At 43.4% G+C, this 16,109-nt stretch overlaps 1 protein-coding gene across 3 annotated transcripts in view; it reads right to left on the bottom strand.

The window, feature by feature from the left end:
- STK39 (serine/threonine kinase 39) overlaps positions 1-2,426 on the bottom strand; it is an 84,917-nt gene extending 82,491 nt beyond the window's left edge. Inside the window, exon 1 of one of the 3 annotated variants that reach the window (XM_088519483.1) lies at positions 2,236-2,426. In XM_088519483.1, the coding sequence (XP_088375609.1) occupies positions 2,236-2,344 (109 nt within the window). In that variant the 5' untranslated portion in view covers positions 2,345-2,426. The remainder of the gene's footprint in view (positions 1-2,235) is intronic. The other 2 variants (XM_088519481.1, XM_088519480.1) reach the window with 2 other exon arrangements.
- Between the last annotated feature and the right edge of the window lie 13,683 nt (positions 2,427-16,109).

Raw genomic sequence — 16,109 nt, 5'->3', positions numbered from 1 at the left:
GAGACCCGCTGCAGTCGTACAGGGAGAAGCACGGGGGCTCCCCGGGGTGAAGAGCTCTGCTTGGGCAAGATGCAGCTACTCAGACCCACAGCGTGACTAGCACCACTTGGCTGACGCGCAGCTGAACCCAGCTTGCACTGCATCATTCCCCCTTCCCTCAGTTTTATATGTGCGTGTGTATGTATATACATATATATATATACACACATACACACACGCTTTCAGAGTTCTTCACTAAATTAAATGTAACAACATCCATCCACCATCTCCAAAGCTGTGCTCATATTTTGTCACCTGCATGGAGTTTACATGTAAAAATAGATGCTTATTGCTTTTAATAGGATATAGAATAAACTTAATTTTGCTCTCAATGTGTCAGGTAAGCAACCTAAGTTTAGTGAAAGTTTAACTGAAATCAAAGATGTTCAGTGTGCATAAGAATCTGATTCCAGATAATCTGACCTTAATTCTCCCCATAAAATTTGTTTAATTAAAGAAATTATATTGACATTTAATAGCACTAGTTGAAATAAAGCTTCTCTATGGATGGGTATTTTCTACCCTAATTAGCATCCATACCTTACAAAGAATATCTGGTTAAACATAAATATTTAGAAAGGTTTTGCATATCAAAAGATCCAAGGTTTTAAGTAGAAAGAAAAAAAAAAAAAAGACATTTCAAATATCTCACCTAGTGATTCTGCAGATACCTCTGCAGGAAATAACCACTACATAAGTAATCCCTGTGACTCGCATCACTACCTTGGCAAGGTTTAATCCAACACCTTCTGAGGCCTTTTCTACCACAGAAATGGGATTTGCTCATTTAGTTGTAAAGAGCGAATCCCCAACGAAGACGCAGCTTACGCCAACAGAGTTACTGCTGCTTGGCTTGGATCCCTTCCCCACACTGAGTAAGGCAAAGTCCTCGGGCCAGCGCGGCCCTGTCCCCGGCGGGGCCTCTGCTGAAGGCCCTGCCCACCGCAGGGCACCCGCTTGTTCCAGGCAACGCTTCCCCGCTGCCTCCCGCCAGCCCCAAACACCTGGGCAAGGCCTCAGGCCTCAGCAGGCTCACGGGGTGCCAATGGGAACAAGGTCCATGTATGTCTATAGAAAGTCAGCCCATTTTAAGGAAGAAATACTTTTCAGCTCTGCTTAATTCCTGGCTATAGAAAAATCAAAAGCTTGATGACAAAATTGAGCATCACAATTACAACTCAGATCAATAACATGTAGCTCCGGTCATCAGTCTGGCGGCAATTAGTAACGGATGTGCAACACTGAAGATGACCACCAGCATCAGCAGGCAACACTCCAGGGTTTCCTCACTTAAATGGCCTCATTCCTAAGGAGCAGCCCTCACAGATGCAGATCTGGCCTTTACCTTCTGCAGTATTTGTTGGGGATTCAAAATGTTATATACAACCAAAAGCAAGTTTTCTCTGAAGTAGTTCATTAACAGCAAGTAATATTGAGGTCTGGAGATGAAAAGCTTTCCATCGCACATACTATTAGCAGTGTTCACCTTTCCTCACAGTAAAACTCAAGATAACCTACCTAACACAAGGCTTAAAGCTAAGCACAGCTGACAGGAGTTAACAAAGCGCTGGGACGCCCTGCGCGAGGCTGGGGAGCACAGAGGCTCCTCCGCACACAGGGACAAGCAGGGCCACTGTGCTGAGGTGATGCTGTAACCCTGGCACTGGCCATATGGGCAACAGTGACATGGAGCAGAGGAGGACAAGGAGATGGGAGATAAGATGAAAGCAATGGGGGAGGAGAAAGGCAGCTTAAGAAACAACAAAATACATTTTAAAAGGAAGTCACCGCTATAGCAGCAGATCTGTGGGTGCGATTTTCCTCCCCCATTAAACCACCGGAAAAAAAGTGCAGACTAATCTAGTCTCAACGGCTGCACATACATGTACAAGCGCACACACAGCCGTGCACAGGTATCAGACCCATGGGCACGCTGCACACACAAAGCGGGGAGCTGCCCGGTGCCGCGGCCAACGGCGGGGCCGGAGCGCGGATGCTGGGGCTGGGCCGGGCCGAACCGGGCGGGGCGCGGCGCCTTCTAGAAGCAGCCGCCGCCCCCCGGGGCCGCCGCCGCCGCCGCGCGAGTAAAGTTTGCGGCGCCACTGCAGTGCCGGGCGCGCCCGCCGCAGTGAGCGCGCCCCGCGGCGCGGACAGGCCCCGCATCCCGCGCCCGGCCCCGCCGCCAGCGCCACTGACCGATAACCTCCTGCAGCTCGTAGGCGTCCCGGCAGATGGGCCAGCCCGGGGCGGGCGCTGCCGGCTGCGGCTGCTGGACGTGGAGCGGCGAGTCGCCCTGCTCCGCCATGATGCTGCCGAGCGCGCGGGCACCCGGCGACCTTCCTCAAACTTCCCTTCCTTCCCGCAGCACCTTCGGGCCGCCCCGCTCTCCCGCCCGGCGCGGCGCGGGGAGGAGGCCGGCGCGAGGGGCGGGGGCAGGGGCGGGCAGCGGCTGGGGGCGCCGGGCGGCGCGTGGCGCTGCCGCCGCCCGCGGAGCCGCAGCTGCTGCCGCCGTCCCGGCTCGTCACCTGCGCGCTGCCGCCGCCGGCGGCTCCGGCCATTTTCTGCCTCCTGCCGCTTCCCGTGATGCTCTCAGGGATGCGAGGGGATGAAGAGGGCGTGGGGCGGGAGGCAGCGCGCGCTCCAGGGTGGCTGGGCTGTGTCCCACGGGAGGTGTCCAGGCTTGCGGGGGACCCTGGGGCCGAGGACCGGCCCCGGAGAGGGCAGAAGGGACGGGGTCACGGCGGCTGCCGAACCTGGAGACACCTGCTCCGCCCTGAGCGCGCGGGCCTCGCGCTAGCCCCGGTGTCCCGCGTGTCACCGCGCTGCTGCCAAGCCCGGCACCGCCGCGGGGCTGCCGGCACCGCGCACGTCCCCTCGGCTGCCTCCGCTCCGAGCTCCCGGCCTGCGGAGCAGCTGCGCCGCGGCGGGCACGGCCCCAGCGCGGCTGCGAGCGGGGGCAGGAAGGGTGACGCGGCCTTGCCGCCCGCCCCCGGCCCCGGGGAAGCTGAGCGAACACAACCGTTTCTATCTTGCCAGCCTCTTCACAGTAGTGTCTGTATGGCACAGTGTCAGCAGGATTCTACTTACTTTGGACCAATTCAGAAAAGAAAAAGGGATTTTTGTGGTCTCACTCATATGCTTTAATGCTTTGAAATTAAAGATTTATGGGGAGCTCAAAGAATAAACAGATTTAGCTTTGATTATTTTAAATTTTCACTTCCTAGTACAGCAAAGAATTAAATATTTGAGGAAACTGGAACTAATTATGAAAAACTGTGGGCAGGAATGCTTTAATTAGATTCAGTTTTGATTTTAAGAGAAATGTTAGGAACTATGGTAAAGCATAACATCACAGAAAAAGCACCAAAACACTAGTTACATGCTTTATTTAGTGTTAAATCTGTTCAAGATAACCCTCATTTTCTAGCTAAACTAACTAAGCTTTTTATGTGGCTTACTGAATGACAACTTCTAATTATTAGAAGAGCATTTTTTCAAAAAAAACCCAGCAAATTACTTGTGTTTTGGGGTGTTGTTAAGAAAAATAGATGGAGAATAGGCTTTAAAGTAAAGCAGTGCTTTAAAATTTCAGCAGAAGATATATCAAATGCTATTTGCTATATCAAAGATATAGCAAATACGTCATATCTGTGTTCAATTTTCTCATATGCAACAGCTGCATTCTGGATAAGAGTCTCCTAGTGGTAGAAAAATATATTATTATACAGTTGTGTTGAATTAACAATTCCCCTCGATGTAAAGTCAGGTGGTTAACACACATTAGAAATGATCTGCCACAAAACGAAAGGTCTGCAAAAGTTGGAAGTATTGAACCGTCATCCACTATTAAGGTTAATGCCCAAATGGTGGCGTTAGCAGTGGAGACCTTCCCTCCAGCAATAGAAAGCAAAAGCGAGCAAGACTGCAGCAGGACAGGGCGGGCAATCGGCGGGCACAGAAACACGGGTTACTCGCTGCTGCTGGAAAACAGCCACCTTCTCCAGCTGCAGTGAGTTGTTGTGGGTGCACATGGGGAAGGGATTGCTGTTAGTTCCCATGCCACAAATTCCTGTAGTGCACCTAACATACTACTATTTAAACTGCTACTTCATGTCCAATATAGTAATTTTTGTCCCAGGACCACTATACAGATTCAGGAAATTCTAGCATTCCCCTGAACTTTACAACTCTTTGAAATGAGCAGTTTTTATAGGATAGGAATTTTTAAGGATAGCAATTTTGCCAACAGTTGGACCAGTGGGAAATACTCTGTGCAATCAGGCTACAACTCCAGAGGAACAGCAAAGTTTCAGAGGAGGGTAAGATAGTACAAAAGAAAGCAAGAGCCAACCCTTGAGGCAGTTGGTCTGTGCCAGCAGGCCAGCAGTCTTTGGAAAGCGACACCTGACCGCTTAAAGGAGTTTTGCCTAAGACTTCAAACACTGAAAATAAGAGACATCTGCAGATTTGGGAGAATCCCAGGGACAATCTGGGACTCACAATCACCTCACCGGAATCAGTGATAGTTCAGAGCTGTGCTATTCTGCTTGAACTCAGTTTGGTCTTTCCTAAAGCTTAAAAGCATAGAAGCCTGAGATGTTGCCTGGGGCACTGCTTCCAGTCAGCGAGTCATTGATTTTTAGGGGAACACATGCTTGACATAGACAAGCCATAGACGTTGTAAGCAATATTTGAAACCTTGTAGGCTACTATAGGGGAAGAGTTAAGCCGATGCACTGCCCTTTTGAGAGCCCTGGCAAGAACATCTGCAGACAGAACAAGAAGTCTTAGAACAGAATTACTCAGACCTCTCCATTTGTAGGTTTGAAGGACTTAAGGGGGAATAACACTGGAGTTTATGGAGTTTATAACAATATAGCAGGCTAATTAATTGTACTATATTAACCTTCAATAGAAATATTCCTATATGAAGTCCTATATACACCTGAAGACGGATTCATAAGCAATGTACACTTTTGTACACTAATAGCATCAACCCAGTATTTTTCCTTTGAGAAGAAGAAGAACAAGGCAAGCAGCAGACAACCCAGACAGATCATGTAACCCAGTGCAGGCAAAAGCAGAATGGGAAAGACCTATTCTTTCTGGTATTACCTCTACCTAAGAGAAGCAAATGAAGACAGAACCAGCCCACCCCATCCACAAAGGGCCTCAAATTGCAGTTATAACCATCACATGGTATGCTAAAGCTCTCTACAATTTTGTACTTTGTGTTTGAAAGCCTCTAATTTGATGGTAGTGAGGGATGACTGTAGCTTAAATCACATCAAGAGATAAGACGGCTGAAAAAAGCAGCTGGTGCTAACAGGAGCAGACTAGATTTCAGCCTCCCTTTTTCTTCCAGTGCACATACAGTTAAATAGGAAACATTTCCACTAGGATACGTGCTTGCAGGGTCTCTGTCATTAGTTTAGGTTTGTTTCCACTACCACAGAAGACATTAGAATCTTCTTGGCAGTAACATTACATTACAAACAAGAGTGTTAGTACACTGGAGACACCTCAACACTGCAGCAGTCGTGGTGTTGGCTGTGCGCTTGCTGAGCCCTACTGCAGTTAGTAGCTATCAGTGCATTCTGACTCCCCTTTTTGTTTTTTAAAGGACGAAGGGCTTGGTGCTCCTTTTTCTCTCTCCTTCTCCTCCCTTCTTTTTTAACCTCTTGGTGAGTTGCTCTATCAGCAAGTTTACTCCTTAAACTCAGGCATAAGATTTTCTGTTTGGGATATTGAGGATTGTTGAATCAGGAATCATTAAGCAGTTTACTGTTACATAGTCAAGTTGATCTTACTGATCCATGCAATAGAAACTTCGATTTCATTTCTGGTAAGTACAGGCAGTGCCACAATACATGCCACTGAGATTAGTGGAAGTGACTTTTTCCTGTCCAAAACAAATGAAGAACTATTTCTTTTCATAGGAACATCAAGTATTTTTCTTATTTCTTATTTTGATCATCATATTTTCGGCCTGCAAATACCAACAACACTCCCCTCAGTGTCAACCGCTCTGAGTGCGAGGAGGCGTAACAGGCATGTAGACAGAGTCACTTAAAAGAATAATGAAGCCTGTGTGAGCTTCTCCACAGAAGTAAAGCGCAGGCAGCCTCAGTCTCAATGGAGCTCATTCTTCAATGTCACTGCTAGTGCTGTATGGTAGGAACCACCCTTAACGTGGCTAAATCTTCCTACTGTCCCTGCCCAGTTGTTCAGATGAGACTGTGAGAATGTACAGGGCAGTTAACTTATTGTTGCTACCAAACCAGCCAAGATTTGAGTCACCAAACATTCAAAAATCACAGTTGTGGACACATTTAGAATAAACACACAAGAGTCATCACATATGGGCAGCAGCAGCATGGCCACTCCTTTTGGAACCTGTAGGAATCATCATCTCTGCTCAAGTAATTTGATTGAATTTAGGATACAGCCATTGTGAAAATGACAGTGGACTAAAGATTCATCTTGCCTTTGAACTACAGTTTAATCATGAAGATGTTGGAGGAGGTGGGAGTCAGTTAATGAGCATTTTAACAGAACTTCCTGTGGCTGTGAATTGATGAAGCTCTAACATATGAAGAGTTGAACTTCCATAGCTTTCATCACTGTAGGATAGGAACATCTCATGCATATTAATAAATTAATCTTCACATATTGGAAGGCTGGAGAATATAATTATTTTTACAACTGGAAACAGAGCTTAAGGGATTTTGCTAAAAGTCACACAAGAAGTCTGCAGCAAAAATATAACTCACATTTTCTAGAGATGAGATTTCATGCAGCTGCACAGCAAGATCAAGGACCTAATCTGGTTAATAGCTAATTCCTAAGTTGGTTCAGCTGAAAATATTACCTAGTTCACTAGACAGGCAGAGAAATGACAGAGAGAGGATAAAACAGGAGAAGCACAAGAAAAATGTGTCCAAAACTGGGAAATGGGACAGGCAGCATTTTGCTAGAAGTGCACTTGTAGATTTGCTAGAACATCATGACGAAACATTAAATCCCAAACACCCTAATTATGAAAGGCCATTCATCTTTTGGGTAAAGAATCCTAGCCTTTCCTCATTGTATAAGGAATGTTTCTTTACTGGAAAGCTATGAACTTTAATTCAGCACTTATAAAATAGTTGAGGTCTTAGAATTTAAATGCTTTAGAAAAAATACTTTTTGCTTTTGAGGATGTAAACTGAAATCATTTTATAATCTAAATGCCAAATGCAAATCATAAATATGGCTGTATATATAAAAAACACAGCTATTAAACAGAACCAGCTGAGTGGGTTTGTTTGTTTTTTTCCTAATGAAAACCCAAGGTCAATACTGATGGGTAGTTCAGTGCCTTTAGGGAAATCCCAACAGCAGTTATAAACAAAAAATCCCAACAGCAGTTAAAAACAAAGTAACACTTGTTCGTATTTTATACTTTCTGTCCAGCATAATGCTTTACAAAGGAGAAACAAAACTGTCCAAAGCTGCTGCCTAAATATCCCCTTAAGTCATTAAACAAAATTCACAGACTCGTGTGGGCATTATAAAAAGCTCTGACTGCCATCTCCCAGGGCAGCTTGCTCAGCTTTCAAAGGACCGGCAGAGCTTCTCAGCGCAGGTCGCCCTTAGGGCAGGCTGGTTCATGGAGACCTCGCGCTGGGGCAAGCCGTGTGGGGCGCAGCCGGGCTCGGGCTGCTGTGCCAGGGCAAGCCAGGGTGCCGGGCAGGCAGGGACAGGGCTGTGTGGCCCTTGGCCCCGAGCTGGCAAGCAGGGCCGCCCTGGGCCTGTCACCAGGTCAGCCGAGAGGCCGGTGCCCGCCAGGCTCAGCACGAAGCCAGCGTGGGCAGCCAGGAGGGCAAGGCCGGCCGGTGAGGCAAGGATCAGCGTGATGCAAGACCAGGCACAGACACGCTTGGCTACAAGGCTACGAGGCAAAGACCAAAGGCCTGGGGACCCAGGCGAGGTTTCCCACAGCTCCTGCCCACAACTTCACTGTTTTCACGGAAGCCTGATCCAAGGTTAAAGGGCTGCACAATGTCTGAACTCGCCTCAAATATCGGCAGCTAAACCACTAGGATTAGGTGGAGCCCACTGATGTGCTCGAAGCCCTGACAACAAGGGCTTAGCACCAAAACGTCTTGTTTCATTTGTTGGGAGGGTTCACTATACACACCATTAATTCCCCAAAAAGGAAGGTAAAGCCTCCACTCATTTATTTTTCCTGTTTTTCAAGTGTAGTATTTGAAGAGATTTGGAAAAGAACGGAGAGTTCACTCAAATGCCTTCAGCATGAAATGCAGCTATGTCAATCTGCGGCATCTTGAAATTGCCATTGTATTACATGGGTAGGCAATTTAGAGCAGCAGAAGAAAGGTGATGATCCATCAGGAGAGGAAAAAAAAAATGCTTCTCCCCAGCATTTGCTATAGCTGGGAGCAATTCCTGCTGTAGCAGTATCCAGTGCAACCTTTGCAAATTAGTCCTGTTCTCTTTTGATGCAGCAGTACACAGCAATGTTATGAGAAAATGTTACAGATTGCTTTCAGATGCTATAGCAAAAGGAACAACAAAAAAAAAGTGAACACAAATTGAATGGATATCTCACTATGGCGAGAAAGATTCGTTGCTTTTTTTGTAAATGTACTTAAAATAATTGTGGTATAGAGTGCTTTATGTGAAATGGGAGAAAAAATATGATTTTTGCTTGCGTGTGGTGAAGATATAGGAGCACTATAGGAGAAAGTCAACATTGTATGATGACATGCATCTTGGTATAATTAACAACATGCTCCACATATATATGGCTGAATATTGCCTTGGCCATCTTTAAGCAATAAAGTCTCCCTTCTTTCCAGTTCGTTCCAGATGGGATAAATGAATTGGCAGTGCCTGTTTCATGGATGTTACTCATCACTCATGGGAGTGGTGAGGTTAAAGAAGACTTTGAGACATACAGTAGCTAGAGACAGAAGCCTTTCTCTTTCAAGTGTAATCATATGCAAGTATTTGAAGATAATTACAGAAAATAAAGTTAACCGACTTTGTATAGCATAAGCATAACTACATTTGTTTCTGCTTAAATCATAGCTTGAAAAGTATTACTAAGCAGCTTTACCCTACTTTTTCTTACTTGCATACTACAGCCTATCAAGTCTTTTTTTTTTTAAAGAAAGTGAAATTTGAATCTTCCACTAATATTTCCTGCAAAAGTAGTATCACCTTAGCTTCAAATGCAGAGACATGGCTATTGCTCTAATCCCTTCTAGTCTAATAAGTGCAGAAACATGGAAAATGTTCTCCCAAAGGAAAAAAGTCAGAAAGTGCTATCCTTTCCATTTATCGGTCAACAGTCAAAACATTTTCCCATACCAAGACAAGCTGTGAAATAATGTGTAAAACAAAAAGCCTGTAGGAAGTGAGTAGTCTTCACTCCAGGAAAAATAAAATGACCGTTTAAGGCATTAAGACATAGGATTAAAATTTAAAGAAAGAAAAAAGATCTTCCTCAGTCTGCAAGAATACTCGGATTCCTTTCTCTGCTGCCTGTAAAAGATCCTAAAATTTTTGTAGCTGAAGAAAAAGGTTACTTTAAATGTTACAATATAAACAATGTGCTTCTATTGTTTTTGTGATTTCTTTATAAATCTAATTTATCTGTGAATGACAGAAACCTAAACTCATCAACACCGTGCTTTTAATGTTCAAAAAGCTGAAGTTAGGCAGCTTAGGCAAAGTCTATTCATAAGTTTTGCTGATATATCATTAACAAATGAAACATCCCCAGTAGGGATCATTTCTCACACATGCTGTGCCCATAGAAACCCTATGTTTTGTATGTATTACTAGGCATAACATGCCGAGAAAGCTGCCTTAATTTGGTTGCAATCATTACCATCTAGTGGAATCAGTCCCATGCTGCCCCCCTGCTATCGTAGCCCGTTATGTGTCTTCTGCAAATAAAGCTATGCAAGTCAGAGCCCTGCCTTCATCTTTTGACCAACGTGCTTGCACCTACAAAACAAAACTAGTTACAGCAGCAAAAGCCACACATTTACTAGCATGTGTTTATGTTATGTAAGGGTTCTTCTACTAAAATGGAAGCATAGTTTTGCCAGCATGCAAGAAAACACATTAAGAAGCGGTGTCCTACTATAGGCATGGCTTTGCCCTGCTAGTAACTATACAATACGTGGTATAGTTCTAGTCGAAAGCACTCACTGATACAGGTTATCAGCCGAAGGGGTGTGATCCTGGCACTGGAGCTTCAAGCGGCACCAGAGGGAGCTCTCTGGGAGGAGGATGCTCCGCTTGCATGCTGCCAGCATCTGCAGTAGTCACAGCTCGCTGATGTGCAGGGGCACAGTGCATGTGCTGGGACGACCAAAAGAGACAACTAGAATTTGATATGAAGAATGGGTGTCTGGAAGCTCTGGGACAGCTGAAACTCTGTCAGTATAAAAGACAGAAAAATATCAGAGCATCATCTGAATCTGCACAGAAGTATATCCTGGTGGGGAAAAAAAAAAAAAGGCACTGGTAAAACCTTCCAGACTCATTTATAACTGCTGATGTAAAAATAATAATAAAAGACATAGTCATTTAATATTTTTGATTTCCTGGAACAGATGTGCTAGAGGAATATCTCAGGTAAGCAGCTAATTGAAAGAGTCAAACTTGTTTAGCTAGAAAAATATTCTATGCTGCAATTTACCTGGCATAAGTTTAAGTAGGTCACAATAAAGTTGGCCCTCATTTTCCCTAATTCAGTGGGAGAGCTGAAAAACATTTTAAAATATTACTGAGTGTCATATTGCTTCATTAGTATTTAATAGTGCAAGGCATAATTCAGCAGTTCTAAGAATGAATTATTGATGCTAATCTACAGATGCATATGACAGGAAACTGTCAAAACTTTTCATTGACAATGAAAGAAGCTGAAGGCAGAAGAAAAGATGGGATGTGAAAAACTATAAATTAAATAAACCTCTTGAACACTTATTTGAAAAAAGACACAAATGGAAATAAGCCACCACAGATAGAAATGCCAAATGAGTCTAACCTCTCCAGCTAGGGACAGCAAAGAAACACAGGACACCTAACTCAGCTGCGAGAAAGGGGGCACCCTCAAGCACCCAGACCAAGATGTGAGAGGTTGCTTGTTGCAAAACTGAGGCAAGATCACCAAATCCCATGATATAAAACAGGCGGAACAAATTAGTTTTTCTGATCAGCAATGGTACTGATATTTCGGCTGAGAATAAATGAATGTCATTGGTAAGTTTAGTATCTAAGTAGCTCCAGGTATCATCTGAAAAATTTACAAGTATCTTTATATTTTTAATTGCTGTTCAGAAAGGAAGTAGAAGTACATTAAGGAAGCCTTTTATGCACTAAAATAGGCTACAGACTGTTACATGGTCATTTACACCACTTCAGCTGAAGGGCAAAAACTCCTTTACCTGCTACGAGCTTTTTAGCAAGAAGATATCTGACTGTATTCCAAGACTCTAATAATACAGCTAAGGAAGACCAAACAGGTTTTTTACTCGCTTTTACATCCGATATTATTTTCCTCTAACAGAGGGAGTAATCTTTAACATCATGAGGAGAAAGCAATATTTCCTACTCTTTGTCAGACAAGCAATAAAGTACTATTTTTCTATCAGTAATTCTCCCAAGAAACCTAACAAGTGAGAAGAGGTTTTTTTTTTCTCCCAGTAAATATAAATCTAAAGTTAGATAAGACTATCTTCTGCTGATTGAAACAGAATAATGCAAACTCAAATATATAGAAGTTACAAGATTTACAAGACACATTTCTTCTGTTACATTAAAATGCTTTCAGAATGAACCGCAGAAAGTTTCTTTTCACACCAGTTATGTGCCTATTTATTGATATTCTCTGATAGAGTTCAACGTGAATGATGTATTCAACATTGCTATATACTACATAAAGCAGTTAGAAAAGACCTTAGATTCAGATGTCTTCCAAGTGTCTTAAACTATGAAGACTCTCTGTGGAAAGAGATGTCATCTTTTTCATTAATTTTCACTTGACATGAATAAAATAATTTTCATTTTTCCTGTTTAACTATATGTTTGCGCTACAGATAGTACTAGTCCTCTCCAAAGCAGCTTAGAAATCCTGGCAAATAATTTGTCCAACTGTGCAGCTTCTGTGAAGTCACTAGTACATGAACTCATTGAAAAGCCAGGTTAAGATTTTAAATCGGATTTTTTTTTATGGAAATATTGATTGGGAGTAAAAAGAAGAGCTATGCCAAATATCTTCCTGCAGAACGCGCATGTGACTCACAAGAGGCCCCGGGTTCCAGCCTAGTGTTCCGAGGCTCATGGCTGCTTCCCTCGCTGCAGAAGTGCCCGCTGTGAACGCGGAGCTGCCTTCAGGAGCCTGCCCTGGCCTGGACACAGTCCTGCTCGCTCACCAGTACTTCTCTTTCTTTAGGGCATCTACCCGCTTCTATTTAAACAGTTGTGCACCAAAGCTAACTAGAGATCTCTAAATGATTCTCAGGATTCCCTTTCACAATTGTGTTATTGCCATCCAATTTAATGCTGCTGCTGTAAAGCACTATCCCAGCCAAATTCCTTTCCCCTTCCTCAACCTAGTGTACAGCACTCATTTGGCTGAGTGGCAAGTCATATCATGAACTTAATCTGCAAACAATTGACTCTCCCTCCTCACCCAAGCACTCCCTCCCCCTCAGAAATATCCTCTGGATTTCAGTAAGACCAACATATAACTTGTATGAAGTTTTGTATAAGAGTATGGGTTTGCAGGACCAGGTTCAAATGAACAGATGTATTGACACAGCAATAAGGCTGCATAATCCCCTGCTCTTCCAAGGACCAGAAGAACTTCTGTATGTAGAGCTGAGCAACACAGAAACTCATAATACAGATAGAAAGCAATAAATTAAACACATCTATAGGGGTACCACATCTTTACTATAAAGAAGGGTTAGAAAAAAAATCTTTACTTTTAAATAGAAATCTAATATTCTGCAGACTTCAACAGTAGAGAAAGAGATGAAATTATCCAGGAGACTATTATGTGGAATATAATTCAGGAGAATAAGGCACAGTTTATGAACAGTTAGGAGTTTTTTTAAATGATGTGTCACTTATCCCTACCATGGTCTCTTTGACGTTCCCCTCGGTTAGACAGAACAGACAATATAGTACAAAATGGTTTTTCAGTACCGAGATATGCAATCTAATGTAGATTGGAAGGGAAAAAATAAACTAATCATATGTCTCATAGGAGTCCAAACTAATTTAAAACTTGAAACAGACAATCACTGCAGGTTTCTCAATGGGCATCTCTGGCCAAAACAGCAAACAAGTCATTAAAGAGGAAAAAAAGAATGGCAGCTATGCTGTGATGGAAAAATCTGCCATTGTTTGTATTAACAGTGCAGCACAGCCGTGTGGTCTTAGCAACCCCCATGCTGAAAAAGATACCACTGCACTAGTTAGAATGGATTCAGGAGTAGAAGGTGAATCAGGAAAAGATGAACGATCAAAAGAATGGAAAATACTGTCCTATGCAGACAAATTAAAAAAAACAAAAATGTTTGATTTAATACAGAGATTAAAAAGAACATGAAAGATATTATGAATTAGCTTGAAGCTTTCTGTCCACTCTATTTCTACGCAGAAGAACAAGGCAAGAGCAACTCAATTAAAAAAGAGGGATATGAAACTAATGAGTTTATCGTCTAATATCTTCCAATTTGTCCTGTCATCCAATTCTACCAGATTATGAAGAAATTTAAAACACCTGAAAGCAGTAAGTTTTTGGCCTTACCTTTTGCAAAGGTATTAATTGCATCAAATGAACTATCAATTTCAGTGATACAAAGTACTAAGTCGCATGTGTCAGATGATGAATTTCAGATAAAAATTTGCAAGTCTGGAAATCTCTTACAAATCCCTCTTGCCATGACCTGCATTACGTGCCAGGAGAGAATCTGCATAACCTCATCCTAAACCACCCAAGAAGGCTGTACCTATGCCAGAAATCTCTGCGCTGGATTCTCAGCAGGTCTGACTCAAACCTCCTTCAGCCTCCTACAGTAATAAGCTCTGCTCCAGAGCCACAGCTGTTCCTTCCTACCGCCCCTGTAATACAACGAGCCTAAGGTTTAAGAGAGATCCTCCCAGTAAAAAGTATTTATTGCGCAGAAAATTTCTTGAAGACTCAAGCTGTTAGGAAAGGCCTGTGTAAAACCTTGTCAAACGAAACTGTCCCTGAGATGTAGACACCTGAACTTTTAAAGTGAGTTTGCTCTTTTTCCCATGTGGAGATCAATCTGCTCAATTCTTATTCAAGCTGTTTTCTATCACAGAGGGTTTTGAGGGACACAGGCAGGATGTAGTCAACAGTCATTTTAGTGAAGAGCAGGCCAGCAGAGGTTCAAATGAAACTACTGGTGATTCATGTCTCACATTAAAACACATCAGAATATGAATTACTCTGCTTACAATAGGATTTAAAAACATATTGATTATTTAAAAACAAACATATCTCATTCTTGTACAATGACTCCAAAGGCTGCATTTAGTCAGTGAACCCAGTAGCTGCTCTTGTTGTAGTGCACGTGGACAGTCTGAGGTTTATCACATATTCATCTGTCAACTTGGGTTTTATGCTAGAGTTAATTTTAACCAGCTAGGAACTGACAAAGTCTAACAGGTTGGTCTGCATGACAATCACAAAAGGTGCTAGTAAAATAAATCTTTCCCTAGCAAAGATAAAGCACAGCCACAGGATATTTAATAGCTGCCAGGTGAACTGAAAGACTTTTTAATGGTTTCACTGAACTCCCAGTCAGGCATGATGGGTATGATCTGGCTGTCGGTATGTGCCATTGCCTGAAACTTCTGCATGCCAGAAAGCTGACTAGTTCTAGCACCCGCTTTCCACACAACATACATGCAGGGAGGCTAGATTTCCGAAGAGCATCATCTGTTTCACAGGCAGGGCCAGATCCTTCAGACTTTTAGGGAGTTGCCCAATTTCAAGCATTCATTTCCACCAACCTGCTACTTTCCTTCAAGAATCTGGTTACCACACTCCCTGTGGATGATTCTCTTTTTCTTTCCCTTTTTCATCTTCTTTTTCTTTCTCTTTGTCTTTCCTTTTCTGTGTTTGTGGTTTTTTTTAAGTGTCTTCAATTTGTATAATAAAGTTCTAGAATAGAAATCTGGCCTTCAAGTTAACTTTAATATATGGTGGGCTTTGCACATACATTAGCAAATTAACTGCTATTTTAAAGCCAGTAGGAATGCCCCAGGAAGTTTATGAATTTGCTGTACTAAATGTATTGAAATAAAACAATGTGTTTGAAGTAAAACAAGTCTTGGGAATCTGTCTTAGATAAAAGATATCTGTATGTTACGACACCTTTAAGAGTTCGTCCAAATTAATGAACATGAGATACTCTGCTCATGTCTTTCAAAACCATGGGGAAGGGCAACAGCATGTGGACTGTAGCTATTGCTCACCCTTTGAGTATATGCCTCTCCTGACATGTTCACATAGGTGGCATGGCAATCTAATCTTCTTTGGAAGGGTGTGACAGCAATTGTTTACTTCTAATTGCTTTATTTCTATTTCATCATATGTTGCAAGAGCGAGCGGAGCACCCACACCTCTCACTCCTGTTGGAGCATCTGCCAAGCACTAGCGCTGCCCCAGCTCAGCGGGCAGGGCGCATGGGGAAGCTGAGCTTCGCTGAAGTGCTCACATGTTCCAGCTGCCTCCGCAACCAGTGCCCGTGGCTTTGCAGACACCCCTAGCAGCCGTTGCCCGAGCCGGCGAGCAGCATCGCCAGGCAGACACGAGCACTGAGTGGTGGGGCAGCGTGTGGCCTTGCTCAGTTTCCGTGGATGCCAGCTGCAAGATCCGATGTCCCTCTTTGCAGCCCAGCTGCTGGGTAGCTCCGCTGCACTTGATGCTCTTCAAGACAGCAGACACAAGCAAATCACCCACAGAAGCCATTTGCTGAAAAAGCAGTGTTGGCTATGAATGGTCC

The sequence above is a fragment of the Tinamus guttatus genome, unplaced genomic scaffold, assembly GCF_059628265.1.
Source record: "Tinamus guttatus ecotype Peru unplaced genomic scaffold, ASM5962826v1 Tinamus_guttatus_pri_ptg000060l, whole genome shotgun sequence".
Classification (NCBI taxonomy): Eukaryota; Metazoa; Chordata; class Aves; order Tinamiformes; family Tinamidae; genus Tinamus; species Tinamus guttatus.
This window is presented reverse-complemented; position numbering and strand designations above follow the sequence as displayed.